This window comes from Chinchilla lanigera, unplaced genomic scaffold (genome assembly GCF_000276665.1).
Source record: "Chinchilla lanigera isolate Chin_1 unplaced genomic scaffold, ChiLan1.0 scaffold00014, whole genome shotgun sequence".
Classification (NCBI taxonomy): Eukaryota; Metazoa; Chordata; class Mammalia; order Rodentia; family Chinchillidae; genus Chinchilla; species Chinchilla lanigera.
The window spans coordinates 2091857-2110593 of record NW_004955415.1 but is presented as its reverse complement, the minus strand read 5'-3'; the positions used below and the strand labels follow the sequence as shown (position 1 = coordinate 2110593).

The 18737-nt window shown below is 39.1% G+C and overlaps 1 protein-coding gene across 1 annotated transcript; it reads right to left on the bottom strand.

Annotated features, from left to right (window-relative positions):
- Positions 1 to 280: 280 nt before the first annotated feature.
- Positions 281 to 18737, bottom strand: Isoc1 (isochorismatase domain containing 1; the record flags this gene model as incomplete). The annotated part of the gene is given in 5 exon segments (XM_013512393.1): positions 281 to 1465; positions 6273 to 6389; positions 8423 to 8626; positions 8757 to 8876; positions 18678 to 18737. Coding segments are annotated over 5 exon segments (648 nt in total), but the record flags the coding sequence as incomplete, so codon positions are not given.

Sequence of the window (18737 nt, the reverse complement as noted above, 5' to 3'; positions counted from 1 at the left end):
TTTGTAAGAAACGTTTAAACACACTATTAAGAATACTACCTGCTAGTGGTTAACATTGACCAAGAAACACACACACACTTTTCTGCTCTGCTCTTAAATACAGGGCCTTCAGTAGAACCAATCTGCCCCATCTGCAAACAATTTTTCTTCTTTGAAAATTCCCGTGAGTTGAAAGATTATAAATGTCAAACTTTTATTACTTTTGAACTAATATTAGAATCTCTGGAAAAATACTCATAGAGCCATCTTGTGGGAGACAAAATAACTTCATTCACATAAGCAGTTTTTTTAATTGCTTTAATAGAAAAGACAATAATGTTCCACATTTCACATACTATTAAAAAGAAACCCAGTTTTAAAACACTCTAGTAAGTATTTAAAGAAAATAAATGTTTTGAAAGGTAACAATGATCACAATGTTAGTCCTACCTAATCATTACAGATGCCTTGGGTTTACATTTTGACAGCAGGTGGACAAAATATAAAACAGACTATGAACATTTTCAAACTGTATTTTATGCAGGCTTTACCTGTTTGCTAAATCTGTGCATAATAGAAATGTACTCACGATGGCTGTAAAGATACTGAGCTAAAGTCCTACCTCAGTGATGTTAAATGGCCCTCTATCAGTTGTGTGGCCCTGCAAATCATTCTGTTTACAAATTAAAATAAGCAAGGATTCAGTGGGTCTCTCTAGGCAAGAGATTCAGCTAAAAAAACGAACATGAACTGAGAATTAGTGACCAGAGTAAGAAAATCAACAATCTAGAAAGACATATAATTATTCTACATAACTTGGTCATGTTAGAGCAAGGCAACTCACTCAATAAGTAAGTCAATGACACTGTACGAGACGTGGGTAACGTGACGCAGAGTCCTTTGTTTAAATTCACACATATTAATCCTATTACATCAACCTGTAAAGCACTGAATCTATTAAAATAACACATCTTACCATAATACAAACATCAAACCATTACTGGAATATATTTTCTCTAAAATGCACAATTTAGGAACCCTTCACCATAGTGTGCACTTGATCAGTGTGTACAGAATAGACAAAACAGGCACCTCCATTGTAATTTTTTTTTATTAAATAAAAACAGTTAGGAAACAAGAATGTAAGCAGCACCTGAAGCCTTGGACACTGGAAACTAAATGCTGGTACCCAAATGATCTAGCTAGTTAAGTGTTACTAAGAGCTGCAAAAAACGAGCCATTTTTGACTTCACATTTTAATTCTAGTAGAGACAAGAATTTGTCTAGGTTTACAGTTCTGTCACTTGATAGTGGGTAGGATACCAGTCCTTCATGTGTCCTATACTTTGGAGAGCAGACCTGACTCTGGAGCACTCGCCTTTATTAGATTCTGAATTTCTTTGAATTTTGGATGGTCCTTGTCAGCCACCAGCTGTAGCAGAACAGCTTCACTTGTGGTAACTATGATCCCCGTTCGAGCAAGGCGCTTTCACAGTAAAGATAAACAAAGACAATCAAGAAGTTAGTGTGAGAATGAACAATTTTATAACAGCAAAAGTGTTCCGGGGCACAATAATTACTGTCCGCTACCACAGACACACGGTCCACAGCCACACCATCAAATGTAGTGATGCGAAAAGATTCTAAAACCAGCCACACCACAAACTCACTGCGATTATTCTCAGTATTAGTGATATGCATTAGAAGTAAAAGAAAGGCATGTGTGATGCATTGATGTGATTCCCACAACTACCAAAAAAATTCATTATTAATTTATTATCCAGTTTCCCAGAAATAAAGTTTTTAATTGCATTAGAACTGCTATCACAAGTAAAATGAGGATCCTTTATTTTTTCTGCCTTTGAACATCTGACATATAAGATGTGAGTCCTCCCATCAATAAGAGCATCCTGGGCTAGAAATGATTGGCAGGAGAGGAGGGGCGTCTCCTCTGAGGTTTAAGGGTACACCTCCAGAGCCACCATCTCTGCTGCCATCCAGCCTTTTTGGACTCATTAAACAGGAGCATAAGATTTGAAGCTGTGCGGTTTTCCTTACAGGCGGAAAATGTCCTTGCCAAACTCCTCCAGCAGAATCACAGTAACTACGACAGAAATCTGAAGGAGGAGAGCAGGGACAGGAAAAAGGACGGAAAGGGGAGCAAGGGGGTGAGGGACAGCAAAACAGAAAACCAAAGGGGAAAAGAGGGAGGGAGGGAAGAAGCAGAGAGACGAATTCCACAGTGAAGATTTATTCTCTGAATCTGTTTGTTTGTTATCAGAATCTCTGAGGAAACATTTATCCCAAGCATCCACTGCAAGAAACATGGAAGTAGTAGCAGTTAGAAATAATTCCTAGGCGAATTAGAGAAAGATCCAAACGAGTATCTCCTCAGAAAGGAATAAGCATCTGATCAGCTGAGACGTCCCTGTCGAGTGGAAGTAAATCTTCCTGCAGATGCTTGTGCATCTACAGACCCAATCTTTCCACCATGGGATCCGCCTTTTAAGGCAGAAGGGAGTAAAAGCCATAAGCCGCTTAGAAAGCGAGCTTAGCCCTCAACAGCAGTACAGAAAAGGGTACAGAGCAGCTGACCAGGACTCTCAAGAAATGGAAAAACAGCAGGCAGTTATGCAGAAAAGAATAGGAGAAGTATGTTAGCGCCCTTTATAAGGTCAAATGCCAGGTTGAATTTTCTCAAGACTTCTGGAAAGTCCTAGTTCCTACTCTTTTGCTCTTTAGTCAATTTATCTTTAGCTCAAATATCAAAACAGCCTGTGCTTGCTTCAGACAGAAAGGCAGAGAATACAAAACAAGCGCAGCCCCCTGCTGTGCGAAGAGCTCTGAAGGTCCGCTCCTCTCCAGCCCAACTCTCGCCCTCCCAGGCACCAGCTCTCAGCCACCCTCCCTACTGGTGAATCAAGGAACTCTGGGAGACTCAGACTGGTGCTGAGTCACAGGCACTTGATGCCTATGAAACGCTTCACGTTATCTCAATATGCCAACAAATGTCAGTTCCCACTCATCTCTCAAGGTCTTTAACGAGGCAGAAAGGGAGCAAATTCTACGCAGGGCTAAGGAAGAATTCTGTTGATTCCGAAAGAAGCCTGTCTGTAATGCGGAACTTCTTCTACTGTCCTACTGACCAGAGCCTGGTCCCTCCCACATGCAATCCTCAGTGACACTGAGTCTGGTGATGATAGTGTGGGCAACACAGGACACCCACATCACAGAAATACATTTGGGCAGACTGTCACCTACATAAGAGTACTTAGCTTCAAAACTGAATGTGGTCAATATTGATGGGGTTTTAAAAAACCAATCTAGCCAAGAACCTGTGTTTAGGAAAGGTGCGGTACACCAAAATGCAAAGCTTTTATGTCAGGCTGGTAGACCTTTGCCTACTGCCAGCCCTGCTCCAAACTGAGAGGGTACCTGAGTGGCAGGAACTATTCCCAGCAATTCCGGCACACCATCTGACAATACTGGTTCCAAGCCCACTTTCTCTCCCGGGTTATACAAGGGGTAATTAAAGCTCTGGTTGTTTAATGCCCAGGAGTCCATGTGCATTATGGTTCTGAAGATCTCCCTTTATACCTGCAAAACCAGCCCACCTAGCCAAAGAAAAAATCTCTCTGACCGATAAACCTAAAAATGCAAAAACACAAAGCAATGAGATGGGGCGGCATTAAATTTCCAAGCAACATTAAAAACTACCCATAAGTAGAAGGATATCAAGAGTGGGTTTTACCATATCTTATTCTGCATTTACTGTATAATTACTGATTGAAAGAAACAATGCCTGACACATTTACTGAATAATGCATATGCCACAGACCCTGATACTTACTAACTATAAACCTTATGAGTGTAATCATTTTAATAGGCAATATGGATAGTATCAGGAATTATCATAAATAGTTATGTTCTAAAGGAATAAAGAGGGTTGGTGGTATAGCTCTGTGGCACGGCGCTTGCCTAGCAAACATGCGGTCCTGAGTTCAATTTCTGGTACCAAAAATTAAATAAATAAAATAAAAATAAAAATAAATAAATAAGGAATAAAGAGGGAGAACTAGCCATGTTGCTGTTTTAACTTTCCTAGTTATAGAAAAAAAGAAAAAATAATACTTCTCAGTTCTTCAGAATATTTAGGGGTAAATTAAAACAAAACTACTTCCATTAGGAAGATACGACTAAGGGGAAATATTTAAAGTCTGGCAAGAGTTGCTGTCACCACGGGACCTGATCTAATTCTCATTTCCCCCTTTCAAAGGCAGCACTTCAATCCCAAGAGGGCTCTTCCCAGTCACCCAGAAAATGGACTCTTCCCTTCCTTTCTCAGGGTGTCTTGGGACAGGTCTCTTCTGGGTCTTAGTTTGCAAAGCTTACATATTTCAGGTAAGACTAACCTCCTCAAAGCCACAACAAACAACAGCGATGTTTTAAAAAGCAGCAGCCAGCATTGCAGTACATGCTGTGTCACACTCTCTACTGACTGCAATGGACACACTATCTCATTTAATCCTGAAAAGAATCCTGTGATGTAGTTGCTATTATTATTTCCACTTCACTAATGAGAACTCTGATAGAGACAGTGCAATTTGTTCAAGGACACAAATTCATGAACCATCACCCCTGCATCCACAGCCCCACCATCACCCACTGTTTGGACTCCTAGTCAGAGACACCAGATGGCCTGTCAAAAAGTGAGGTATGGATGGTAATTAGTGGCCTGTGTTGTTAGTCTGAGCCTTGTGGGCAGGTGGAACTGCTAACAGTCAAAACTTTCTGTGATAAATGCCATAACAAAGACATGTCTAAGAAGCCTGAATGCAGGAATAAAGTCCTTGAAATGTCTTTATAGGCCAGTGCTATTTGTATGTCTTTAGTTTTTTACTTCCTTGTTAGTACTGCAAGGTCTGTACCTCAGCATAAACATAAAAATGAGCCACACATAAAGGGAGCAGCTAAATGAGGTACAGGGACCTGACAGTGAAGTACATAAACTGAGGTTATTAAGGAAATTTGAACGCTGAAAGCTGATTACCTCATGACTGTTAGTTAAGAAAGGCTTACAGATCTTTGGTAAGACTGCAGGCAGCAACACTTCGTAACAACTATCAGCAGATCCCATCGTCCCCAAGGACTTGAGAATAGTTTGAGAAAATAAACTCGTTCCACCTGTAATCTCAGTATGAGGCTCACTACTGTAGGAAATCACAGAGGAAGGACACCGGAGCAGGGCTCCGAACTGGTATTACCACTTCCAGCCACCAGCCCTCCCCAGTGCCTTTACTCTGCTTTCCTTCCTGGCCTTGCCTTCCCTTTCCTCACTGCTCCTCCTTAGCACCCAAGAACACTTCAGGCTACAGGAATGACTCAGCAATCCTACAGAGAAAGCAGTTCCTATGCCAGCTTGGGCAGAGAACACTGGAGGTTCTCAAACCAAAACAAAACCCACTTTATTTCTCATTCTTAGTAAAAATACTTAATTCTGCAATTAGATCCACATGTATATAAATCCACATGTCTATGACTCTAAAATTATTACAGAATCAGAATTATATATGAAAGAGACATGACACTTTTCAGTGAAAGTTTTCCAAGATTATGAAAGTTTCAACGGTCTTGGAATAGAAAAGAAAATGCTTAAGTTAATCTCACCATTAGAAAATTTTTTTTTCTTGTTTTTTTTTAGTTAATTAACAACGGTGGTTGTATTATACATTGATACCTTCAAACTGGGATAAACAAATATAGGCAGGTAAGACTGATCAAACAATTAAACATAAACTGTTCTCAATAATCAGTGACTTCCTCAGTGACTGGGACATCGTGCCCCTCCAGTGCCAAAGTGATAAAACACTGTATGTAAATGGCATCTACAGGAAGGGACACATTTCGTAATTCCAAAACTCAAGTCTGATAGATCCTACTATCAGGCTGAACAGTTGGAGGCCCGTTCTGCCCTAGTTTTGGCTAACCTGTGACTGAGTTAAACCCAAGTAAGTTTCTACTTTGCAAATCTCTGAACAGTTCAGGTTAGACTGCCTGAAAAAAAATTTTCTTAAAAAACCGACCTCCGAGGAGAAAATGAAATACAAGACAGGGCATGTGTGAGAACTGACAGGTAGGCAGGTTCATAGTCAAGTCTCTAGAAAGTAATGAGTCTGATACTGTCACACCAAGCTTAAACTTAAGAGGTCAGTCTTGCATTACAATTAAAAATTGAATACTCTTAATCGGTATGAAAATGTGATAAATGGCTTATTCTCCAGCAGGACAGTTACCTCCAGGGCGAACATCCTGTCCATCATGCTTCTTGATGAGGTGGCGTCAGCAACAATGTGAACCTCTATACCTCGACCAACGAGCTCCAGAGCAGTTTGCTGGATGCATACGTGAGTCTTACAGGAAAGTAAAAATCCATCCGTAAATACATGGTAAACTACAAGCATTCTATAAATGTACAGCAATGTGACAAAGCAGAGAGATCACATCTAATGACTTTGTTCCACACCTGTTTTGCCTCCAATTACCTAGGCTGCTTGTACTTAAATCAGCACCTCTGGCTTTGGTATATTTACTTACAAAATCAACAATTTTATTACATCAGTGCTTCTCATCCTGGGAAGCCTGAATATAATTTTAGAGTTCTGTGAGAATTTTTAAAGAATTTTTATCTGTATCGCCTGAATGACCTTCTTATAGCGGACTACGACCACTGTTATGGTACCGCTTGATTTGGGTTTCTTTCTGTATTCATACCAAGTGCCCAGCACTGTGGAGTGAAATAGTAGTGGGAAGACTGAATCATTACAAGGTATCAGGTAATAAAGTTAGGCCAACCCAAAATAATTTATGACAAAGACCAAAAAAAGTATGTAAAAACATGGCAAAACCAGTCTTTTACAAATGCATAAAAAATAGGATAAAACAGAAAGAGCATTATAAAACTAACAACGTTGTTCCACATCTAGCTTTGCCTTTAATTAGCTAAATCATCCTGAGCATATATTAGCATCTCAGGCTTGCATTTATTCCAATTGTAAAATCAGGAATTGTGGATATTTAAGTGTACATTCCCATAACCATATTATATAGACTTTATCTCTGTCAATATTAACTTGTGAAAACTGAGCAGCAGAAACCAGAGTAAAAACACATTTCAACAATATTTAAATTATATGGCAAATGAAAGCAGATTTCAATAATGCCACATCAACTTTATCTTCTCAGAAGAGAGAGCTTTGGAAAATTACCAACTGACACTTCATTAAAATAAGTATTAACATTGAAATTAGCATGAAAGGACTGTTTAAAGAGAATTTTACGCATGGAGTCTAATTATGATGAACAAGAAAAATATGCAGAAGTCAGCAACAGCACTTGGTATGGCATATTTATACAAATAAGCTTCCTCTATAGTATCATTATTGAACCAAAAATAATATAAATATTTAATGTATATCTATTCATAAGATTACATCTTTTCACAATTAAAAACTACTACTGTAAAGCCTACTACTGAAAGGTCATAACCATATTAAATTAGTATTGTTATCCTGATTTCATTATCATAATAGTTTTGTTCATTATTTTTAAAATTTTAGGGTATTGCTGGTTTAAAAGCTAGGAACACAACAACTGAGATCATCATTAAGAATCTATGAGTATTTTTTCCTTTAAAAAGTTATCTGCATGATTCAAATTTGAAAACTAACTCCAAGACTGCTAAGGCTTTTGTAGCATAAAAATACAGGCAAAATGAAATCCTGCAACACATAAAATAAAAGTAATGCCTTTGGTGAACATGGGTTACAAATGATTAAACGATTTCAAAAGATTAAAAAGTACACTCTAAAAATCAGTCAGCCTAAATTCAGGTCCAGCCTTACCCTTCCCCAGCTGTCCAACTTCAGCAAGTTATAATACCTTTGTATTTTAGCTGCCTCATCCATAATATGGGGGCATTAAGAGTACTCAGCTCAGGGGCTGGGGATTTAGCTAAGCGGCAAAAGCGCCTGCCTGGCAAGCACAAGTTCGTGAGTTCGGTTCCCAGTACCGGAGAAAAACAAAAAAACAAAAAAAAAAACAACAAAAAAAAAAAGAGTACTCAGCTCAGAGTGCTGTCGTGGGGGTATAATGAGCCAACAGAGACAAAGTATACAGAACAGTGTCACACAAATAGTGAACACTTAATAAATAGTGGCTATTTTCTACCATGATTACTAGATACATGGCATTCCATAAACAAACCAGCATTCAGAAAATATCAAACTGCTGGGGATTTAGCTCAGCGGCAAAGCGCCTGCCTGGCAAGTGCAAGGTCGTGAGTTCGGTTCCCGGTACCGGAGAAAAAACCAAAAAAAAAAAAACCAGAAAATATCAAACTTTTTACAAGTAATATTGTATTCAAAGTATAACAAGAGGTACTTACTTCTACTCCAAATAATACAACACTCCTGACTCCAGGAATCTCTGCTAATGCTGCTTCTACTTCTGGTAACACCATTGAAAACTTGCTCTTTGGAAGTACCAGCTTTACACCTGTTAAATCAATTTCTTGAACAGTGCTTCCAAGACCTTTAGGGTATTGTTCTGTTACAATAACTGGAATTCCTAAAATCCGGGCCCCTTGTAACTGAAAAACATAAATACATAAATAAATAAAAATAAAAACAAAAACAATTAGCAGTATATATATATATATACGACTGTATACATGAATATATATCATGTTTCAGCAAATTGGAACAAATAGATAAGCATACCAGTCTTTGCCCCACGCTTATAATATCCCCAAAGTACTTGATGGCTGGTCTGAACCTTTCCTGCATATCACAGCAAAAAAACACAGTGCTTGAAGGTGTAAGATTTCCCAGGGTGGTGAGCTGAGGGAAAAAGAAAAAGGAATAATTTAGTGCTGGTTAGACAATGACATTTATTTCTAGAAGAGGTCAAAAAAGGAACAAAAATGTTCCTATTGTTTGACCTAGTAAGTAAATTTCTAAAATAATTATCTAAAAAAGGTTATATGAATAACAGAAAAAATTACCTACAAGATGTGCTCTGAATTGCATTTAACAGTAAAACAATAACAAACTAAGTACCAATAATACAGAACTGGTTCAACAAATTTTAAATCATACATAGTAAAATATTGCTCAGCCAATTAAAAATGTATCTGTATTGTTTTCAAAGAAATTGTTCCATCTAAGGAGAAATGCTCACTGTATATTAACTTTATAGAGAATGATGTTCAATAGTATATTAATATAAAAATTTGAAAAGCAAATATACAAAAATGTAAGTAAATAGCTAATTAAAGGTATTACTGGTACTTTCTTATACTTTTCTTGTATTTTCCAAGTTCTATTTAAACACATTTCCTGAATGTTACTTAAAAATATATTACTTTTATAATCAGGAAAAGGTTTTCAATAGTAAAATACTCACATTTGATGGTGTCAAGATAGTCTCAGAAATAATTTTGAGTTTAAAAGAAATAGTAAAAAGATGTAGAGAAGCCGATGCAAGTTTCACATCTACATTCTTACTCAAGGAAAATCAATGAATTAAGAACAAGATTGGTGTGAGATTTTGAAGCTGCACATTTGTTGTTGCAGTGAGTCTACTCTAATAAGTTAGGCCAAAAAGCATCTAGCAAAAGAGCTAAGCCCTATGGTGAACACAAGAATCTCACTAGATTCTTACAAAGTTCATGGTGCTTTTCTATCTGCTTTGCAAATTACAGAAAGTTCTGCAAAGAATGTGTTCTGTTCCTGAATGAATAACATTCTTATTAGCCACCACATGTAAAACTGCCCCCTAGTGACCTTGATTTGCACCCCCTAAAACCATCCACAGCCAACAACTGCTAATTACTTCCTGGTGGAGTTTGGTTCCCAACTGCATAGTGGGTACTTTACCACCAGCACAGCCCTGGGCTGGGCCTTAGTACCTCTCCTTGTGAAAGACTCTCAGGAAACAATTCCTACAGGAATTAACGAACCATTAAAACACATCTTTCGCCTTTAATGCTATGCTGTTCTAACTGGTTTGTACTTTAGTTTGTCCATGCCATGGTATAAGAACACTGGCATTTTAAGCTCCTGCTGACACTGATCTTTAGTATGTGTACACATTAATCACATAGAGTGTAACATCAAATTCATGGTGGGATGTGACCGCCATTTATCATTCTAATACAGTACATATGGTTTTTCTGCTTTGCTAATAAATGATTAAAATAAATAGCCAGTATCTTCAAATGCATATTCTAATTCTAGCTATTTTCTTGCTTTATTTCTTGATTGGTCATTTTCAAAGGTAGTGGGTATGATGTGCCCATGTAAGCACTGTTAAGAAAGCCAATTTTTGTGTTTTTATGTTACTGCTTAAAAAACCAATCACTATTTATGACTATGCATTTTAAATTCCCACTAAACATTAAATCTCAGCTCAAAGGGGTCAAATCTACATTTCTTTATACACCTGAACAGTGGGCTCCTACTCATTCCCAAAGCAATTAGTGCATAGCAGATAAAGCAGGTGGCTTGCAACAAGCCTGTATGAAATCGGAGAAATAAAATAGCCAGTCCTGCCCTTCTACTTGCAGCAAGTATGTAGAATAAAAGCCCTGGGCAGTTATATAAATGGGTTAGCAGCCATTCTCTAGCATTCTTAATGCTTACACTTGCTTGGAACAAAAAGGAGCTCTAAGACCTTATCTCAGGCTATGCAGACTGATGCGGCATACATGGTTCACAAGTGTGTTGTTCTGGATTCTAAACTCACAGAAGGTTATAAACAGCAAATCAGAAAGGAAACTGCTGAAGGCAGAAACACTGACAGCCCCAAGAAATGGCAGCTGGCAAAGAAAGATTCAAAATATAAGAAAAGCAGATTGAATCCAGTTTCAAAATCTAGGCTTCTGGTAAGGCAGTAACAGGGGGCTGTTGGTAAGGAAAACACTATTGTAGCACATTCATAATGAACATTTTCAATGATGCAATATTTCAGAATGGCTGCAATATAAAAGGGCCAAAATATTTTTAAGTGGAAAAATGTAAAGGAGTAATCATTCCCTAGCCAAAATTCCTAAATATTCAGAGAGTTGTGATCTCGAATGGTTTCTGTTACTTTGTGCTTCCCTGTCCCTTGTTTTAGCTGTGTGATTATCTGTTCCAGACAGGTGACCACATCAAAGTACCTCACAGTATGTTATACCCAGTTTGAAGAGGTCAGAAAATGCAGCCCTGAAGCTCACCCCCTACAAAACCTTCCCAGTGTAAGAGGTCTCAGTAAACAAAGACAGAATCCATATAGAATACAATGGCAGGGCAAGGTGTTATACAAATATGACCAATATAAATTTGTAACTCAAAAAGTCCTGTCTTACATAGATACCCACATTCCCTTAAATGCAGCTGTATTTGGGGGATCTGCTTCTTAAAGAACAGGGTAGAAAGGGAGGAAAGTAACATCACCAGACACACAAGAGAAAGCTGACAAGCACCCTTCAGCTGGGTGATCGTGACTGTCTTACTTTTCTCTTGTTGCAGAGACAAAATACTCAAAGCCCAAAATTAAGGAAGGAAAGGTTTATTTAGCTCACAGTCTGTGGAGGTTTCAGTCCATACTCGTCTGGCTCCAAGGCAGGGTGGCACATAGCAGAGGGCAACCATTCACAGGGGTGGAAGACAGCAAAAGCAGCCAGAGCAAAAGGAAGAAGCTGCAGCAAGCAGCCTGTTTCTTTGCCTCACATATGCAAACTATCTGCCCCAGGGAGGGTGTAGCACTCACACCCATAATCCCCGCATTGGATCATGGATCAATCATAAACTTTAAAAGCCTGCCCCATGACTGCATAAGGCTCTGGGGGGTCATCCAGACACAGACCATAATACTAATGTAATGAATGATGTCATGCGGACACACTGTACCCTTGGTAGGATGAGATGAGAACGACCTTCACAAACTCCCTTTCAGTATCCCACACCCCTAGTCTACTCCTGAGAACAGCAGAGACCAAAACTGAAGGACAAAATACCAAAATACCCAACCAATATTCCTCAAAACTGTCAAGGTCATTAAAAACAATGAAAAGTCAAAGAAAGTGTCACAGCTACAGAAGCCAAAGGGGACAAGAGAACTAAATGTAACTGATTTGCTGGCCTGGATCAAAAACAGAAAGGACATTAGGGAAAAGCTAGTGAAATCCAAATTAAGAATGGTGTTTCAGCTGGGCGTGGTGGTGCATGCCTATAATCCTAGCACTTGGGAGGCTTAGGCAGGAGGATCCTTGCAAGTTCAAGACCAGCCTGGGGTACAAAGTGAGCTCAAGGCCAGCCTCAACTGCATAAGGAGACCCTGTCTCAAAAAGACAACCAAAAAAAGAAAAAAACTGGTGTTTCACATAGCAATGTACCAGTGTTGCTTCCGTGGTTAGGACAAACGTATTATAGCACAGTAAGATGTTAACAACGGAGGAATGTCTATACAGGAATAGAGGAACTCTATACCATTACAGCTTTACTATAAATCTAGAACTATTCAAAAATAAAACGCTATTTAAAATAAAAGTAGCAGCCACCCCATGATATAGTCATTGGGGAAAAAAATGTTACCATATGCAGTCTCCATAATTTACAAACCAGAAAGGTTTTGAGGCTACCAAAAATAAACCAAAACATTCTAACCACTCCTCCCTGCTCCACCATAAATCCATATAAATTCTAACATGCCACCATTACAATATATAACTCTGCAATTCATGAATTTCTTACTTTTATCCATGAATTCTCTTCAAACCAAATTTTTTAGTTAACTACAAATATTACCAGCAAAGATTTATATCTTGTGACTGTAAAATAACCAATCCTGCCAAAGTAAAGTAAAAATGGATTTGAACAAATATTGTCACAAATAAAAGTGTAGCAATTGCAGACTCATGCATATTCAATGATAAAGAAGTCACATATAAAAATATGTGCACATATACCTTCCTGTTACCTATATAACTATATATAGTTATTAATACACATATAAAAATAACATGTAAATGCCTAAAAATAAAGACATAAATTTAAATATAAAAAGATGATCTGAACCAATGGTTTCCTCAAGCAAAAGTTTGATTGAATTCAAAGATAAATATTTTGTCTACTTTTTTCTTTCTTTTTGGTTTTTTGAGACAAAGTCTCGCCACCCAGTTCAGGCTGACCTTGAGCTCACGATGTTGCACAGGTTTCCTCAAACTTGCAGTGATCCTCCTGCCTCAGCCTCCCAAGTGCTGGGATTTGTCTACTTTCTTAAGAACTGTCATAGCTGAAATCTGATCTTTGGTTTCACAGTCAATAGACTTGTCATACCTAAACCTCATATTACCATTATCACAACAGTTCATCATCATGTTTACTCTAACCATTTTCCAACAATGACTGCTACACCAGCAAGGAATCCACCTTAGTCTTGCTCAGTCAGCATGGTTTCTCAGGACAGACACCACACAGTGGCTGGCCTACTTCAGTGATGCACTATGAACCAGTTTTAGTCCTTCCAAGAGTCATGCATAGTAAGGGTCATATTCCTTAATTCACACATCTTCCAAAATGTGAACATTGAAGTTCTCACCTCTAGAAACTCAGAAAAATGACCTTATTTGGAAATAGTGTCATTATAGAACATTATTAGTTCAGATAAAGTCATCCTGAAATTGAGTGGGTACCTAATCTGGTAGGACTCCTGTCCTTTATTAAAGAGAATGCACAGAGACAGCCAAGCACACAGGAAGAATGCCTGGGACTATGAAGCCAGACACTGGGGCCACGTGTGTCTAAGGAACACCAAAGACGGCTAGCAAACCCTCTGGAGCTGAGGGAGGATGGAACAGATTCTTCCTCACAGGAGAACCAATTCTGCTGACACCCTGATCCTAGACTCTGTCCCCTCGAACTGTGGGGAAGTTCGTTGTTCAAGTCACTCAGTTTGTAGTATGCTAATACAGCAGCCCCTAGCAAACTATTATATTGACTAATCTGTACATGCTTAAGAATGATTCAAAGTTTGAAATTGTAAGTGTGATTTTAAAAAAATTATAGCAGTCAATTAAAGTCACAAAAATAGGCACGAGGTATTTGAAGGCAGTTTCATGGGGAGCCAATGTATCCGCACTTCATTCCCAGGTTTTTCCAATCTGTTTACCACAGCCACTGGGAGGCCTTGCTCCAAAGTCAACACATTCAAATCAGCACTGCGCTGTTTCTCCAGGCTATGAGCATTCTCTGCACAGCACAAGCCTGTGCTTTGATTCCAAATTCCAATTTCACTTCTATTATGTTACTTAGATAAATCATTAACATCTCCAAGAAGTTTCATTACTATAAGAATGAAAGAAAAAGATTAAGAAAAAGATTATCTACCTCACAGGGGTTTTTCAAGGGTTGAACGAGTTTCATGTAATAAATCAATAAATGTATCAAGCTGTTGTGATATCTAATGAGACACTACACTTTACAGCTAAATAAATGTTTAAAAACATACTCTCATGAGATTAAATATTTACTATTTAGGTCCCTTTAGTATTATAAAGCTACATATACATATATGTTTAGAAATAGTAACACTGTATAATTTATGTTAACGGCCTACACAATTAGGAAAGTGACAGATTTCCAGATGTCATCAAAGATTTATTTCTGTATGATTTGAACCTGGCAAAACAGCTACGCGGCCTTTTAGGCTGCAAGACAGTGTTCTGCATTTTTTTTTTAACAGCATATTCACCTACTGTGAACACTGATGTCACTGGCACAACATCATCAACTTAAGTATGAGCTTGCTAACTCCCAAAAGGAAGATAGCTATCTCCACCCACCTCAGAACTGAGGACTGAAGTGTTTCTCAGGTCTGTGCCTCCAGCTGGAGTGAAGGTGACACTGAGTAGGACCAAGGAACACAGTGACACATTACAGTTCCCCTTGGCTAACTAAATGAAAAAAAAATCCAAATGCAGGTCACATCTCCCACTCTCAAATACAGTTTATTTATAGGTACTCTTAGATATTCATAAGGAAAAAGTACACACTGTTTCGGGCATTCTTCCACAAAGCTCACTCTTTGAAGCAATGCCCCATACACACACATCACACCAGTGGGCTGCAGCCCACAGGACAACCTCAGGGGGCAGCTGTCTCTCAAAGGTCCTGACAGCACTTCTGTCCCTGCAGACGACCCCACCTGTTTCTCCACTGTAACTTCTGAGCGTCTACTCTTCTACCTGCCAGGCTCCTCCAATCAAAATGTTCCTTCTTCAAACTAGCAAGCAAAGGTAGACCAGATGCCTTTCCCTCTTCTTTCTAAGCCCTGCTCTTCCTTCCTTCCCACCATAAACACTGCTGTTTTCTCTATCAATAACACATCTGTGTCCCACTTAGACTTTGTTTTAGAGTTTAAAAAAAAAAAAAAAAAAAAAGACAAAAGCAAAAGAAGTCCAAGAACATGAACGCTGGATTCAAATCCCTTCCCAACAAGCCATATCAGGAACAGGTCACAATAACCTTCTCAGGGAAGCTCTTATCTCTGGCTCACACAAAGCTGCCAAAGTCTTCCCACTCATGAACAGAAGCAAAAACTCCTCACTGGAGTCCTTCTGACTATGTCTCTTCCCTCCTGGCTTCTACTTGGGCTCTACCTGCCTTGGTCAAATCTGGTGGTGAAATGAAATCCAATTTACACGAACTTTCAGAGTTATATAGTCCCACTGATTAAAATCTGTAAAATACTTTCTGAAAAATTAAAATGTGCCTGCCATAAAAACGACCAACTCTAAATCCCTACTCTATAATCCCTACTCTTTAATCCTCTCCTTTACATTCTTGCCTGTGTCTCTGAATTCATCAGGCTCCAAGCATTTGACTAAGATGGAGAAACATAAACCATGCACAAAACATGAGCTACGTCTTTAGCTACCTGAGATGTCAACAGACACTCAGTCACTTGGACAGAATATTTAAGAAAGGAGACATTAAAAACTACCATGGTCTGGCACTGCCAATGGAAGTCTTTAAGAGCAGTCCCCATACAACCACAGCCAACCACAGGTGTAGAGTGGTAAAAGCACTCACAGCAAGCATAAAGGCAAACTAAGCCCCCTGTAAATGTAGAGTATATTCTAGAATGTAAGAGCTAGGCCCCCAGGGGCTCCCGGCCCTCAATTTGGAGAAAGAATAACTCACACTACTTAAGCAAGAGGGGAGGAGACTACCATCCCCATTAGTCACCAATGGGCCACCTCGAGTCTCTAAGTGACAGGCATTTATTCCAAACACCAATGAGCAGAATAAAGGCGGATGAACAAACAACAGCTCATTTTCCAGACTGCTCGGTAGTTCATTAAACGAAAAAAAAGGAATGCTGTGCAGTTGTTAACTGAAAACCTATGCATGTTTAACATAAACTTCAGCAATTCTGTAACCTCCCTACTTTTGTAGATTCAGTTCTGCAAAATGAGTTAGATACTACAAGAGGAACAAGATTTGAATCCAAGTTTGCATTCACTGTGCCACACACTTACAGATACTGTGGAAATGTTTGTGGGATGAACTTAAGGTCTACTCTAGCCAGCAAATGTCCATGTCACTAGAATAAACCAGATGAGTTGCATAAAATACAGTATAGTAATCATGAAAGTATCTCTTCCCCTCTGAGAGTATACCCCCACATACATTTACATATATATATAAGTATCACCTCATATAGAAATAAAACGATATCAAAAGGTATGAGAAGCCCAAAATATAAATGAAGAGCAAAATAAAACACAGAAAATAAGAAGTAGGGAGATCTTTTTCAAATGGGAAAGGGAATAAGAGATGGGGGAGGTGGAGGGGAGAAGGGAAAGATGATGGAAAAAAAAGAATTGAAGGAAAAAAATGGACATAGAACTTTTGCAAGTGGCAAGAGGACCAAAGGTTGGAAGGAACAGGGAAGAATGAGAGGGGTAGAAGCCAAAAAGAGAATTAAGATGTGCTGTATACATGTACCAACTCCCGTGATAAACGCAGTCATTATGTACTGCAAACATGTTCTAATTAAAATAAAATTTAAAATGGTATGCATGACAAATGGTATATGTACCTATATATAATATTCCTTCATATTATTTACTTCAATGCCAGGGTGTGCACCTGGCTGAAGAAATCAAACTATTATGACTCCTAAAATAATGTAAAAGGAAAGTATTTTAAGTACTTTAAAAATATAAACAAACATATACAGCTGATAAGTTAGAATTCTTAGACTATTTGGTAAGAAAAGTAACATTGTTAACAGATGAAACAGAGTAATGCTATTTCTATAATTATTTTTATGTTAAACATCACTACAGAACATGACTATATGTAAAATATTTCAAAAGCCACAAGTGACCTGAACTACATAGTGCCTCTGAGAGTATGTATATGATCCTTAGGTAGATACGCTTATATTATTAATTTCCACAATATTTAATTTGAAGAGTTGTCAGACCAGAGAGAGGCCTTGAAATTTTCAAAATAATGTTATGGGTTATTACGGGCTGGTGTGGCATAACTCTGTCTTCCCTGAGAAATTCATCCTCCCTGCCAAGGATAATGGGATGTTTCACCAGGAATTCCACAGCCTCAGTTTAGCTGTAGACCTCCTGGGTATTTGGATTATCACCTTTACACATGGATTTGGCAATATCTTGGGGATTTTTGGCAACACTAACCTGAACAGACTGATAAGGAAGATTGCACGGAGGTCTCAGTCGAGTTACTGACATAAAAATGAGGCACCTTAAGCATCAAAGAACCACGAGTCTCCCCCTGGACAGCGGGATAAATTCTAAGGTATCAGATCACTTTACCCCCTTAAGGCTCTGAGGAGCGGACACTGGAACCACGGACTTTCTCTTTTAATCCTAAGGACTTCAGCTGGGTCAAAGTGCCTGCTTAGGAAGCTTCTGGCCTGGTGTTCAACAGTAAACACCACCAGCTCAGCTGCCTACTACAGGTGGAAAGAACTAAGGAAAGATCCTCAGGAAATGGTATTTGGATATTAAAATCCCTCCTCACCTCTAATCCCACATTTCAGTTTGGTCTTCCAAAAAAAAAAAAAAAATGTCGTTTTTTAGTTAAAAAAGCATGGATAATGTAGTACCTAAATTATACTTCATGTTGCTTCCCGTTTCCTTTCAAAAACAGAAATTCTTCAGTGAATTCTCTGATCTGAAAAAGAAGACCAGAGACTGACTTGTACAGTCCCGGAGTATGTTTTAAAAACAAGAAGATAATAAACTGTGAAGTGATCCTTATGGATACGGCTTTCCCAGCCTGCGAGCCCAGGAATTCACGGTCTGGCTGAAGCTGGAGACTTAAGAGAACCCCGCGGTTCTGGATCACGCGGCTCTCTCCTGTAGGGACCCCAGAGTGACCACCAGCCTGCGCTGCCAGCTGCCGAGGGACAGGGAAAGGGTCATCGCGGCAGGCTGGGGACGGGGCGCGTCCCTTAAGAGACCCAGACCTGGGGCACAGGGGGACCCGGTCTCGCTCCCAAAGTTGGCGTTTCCACACCGCTTCGAACGCGACCGAATAAGCCGTGAGGGAGGCTCCCGGCGACCCTCCCCGCTCTCTGTCACTCGTGGGAACACCGCGAAACGCCGCGCTCACCCCGCGCGAGCAGGAGAGCAGGACAGCAGGAGAGCAGGAGAGCGGGACAGCGGGACAGCG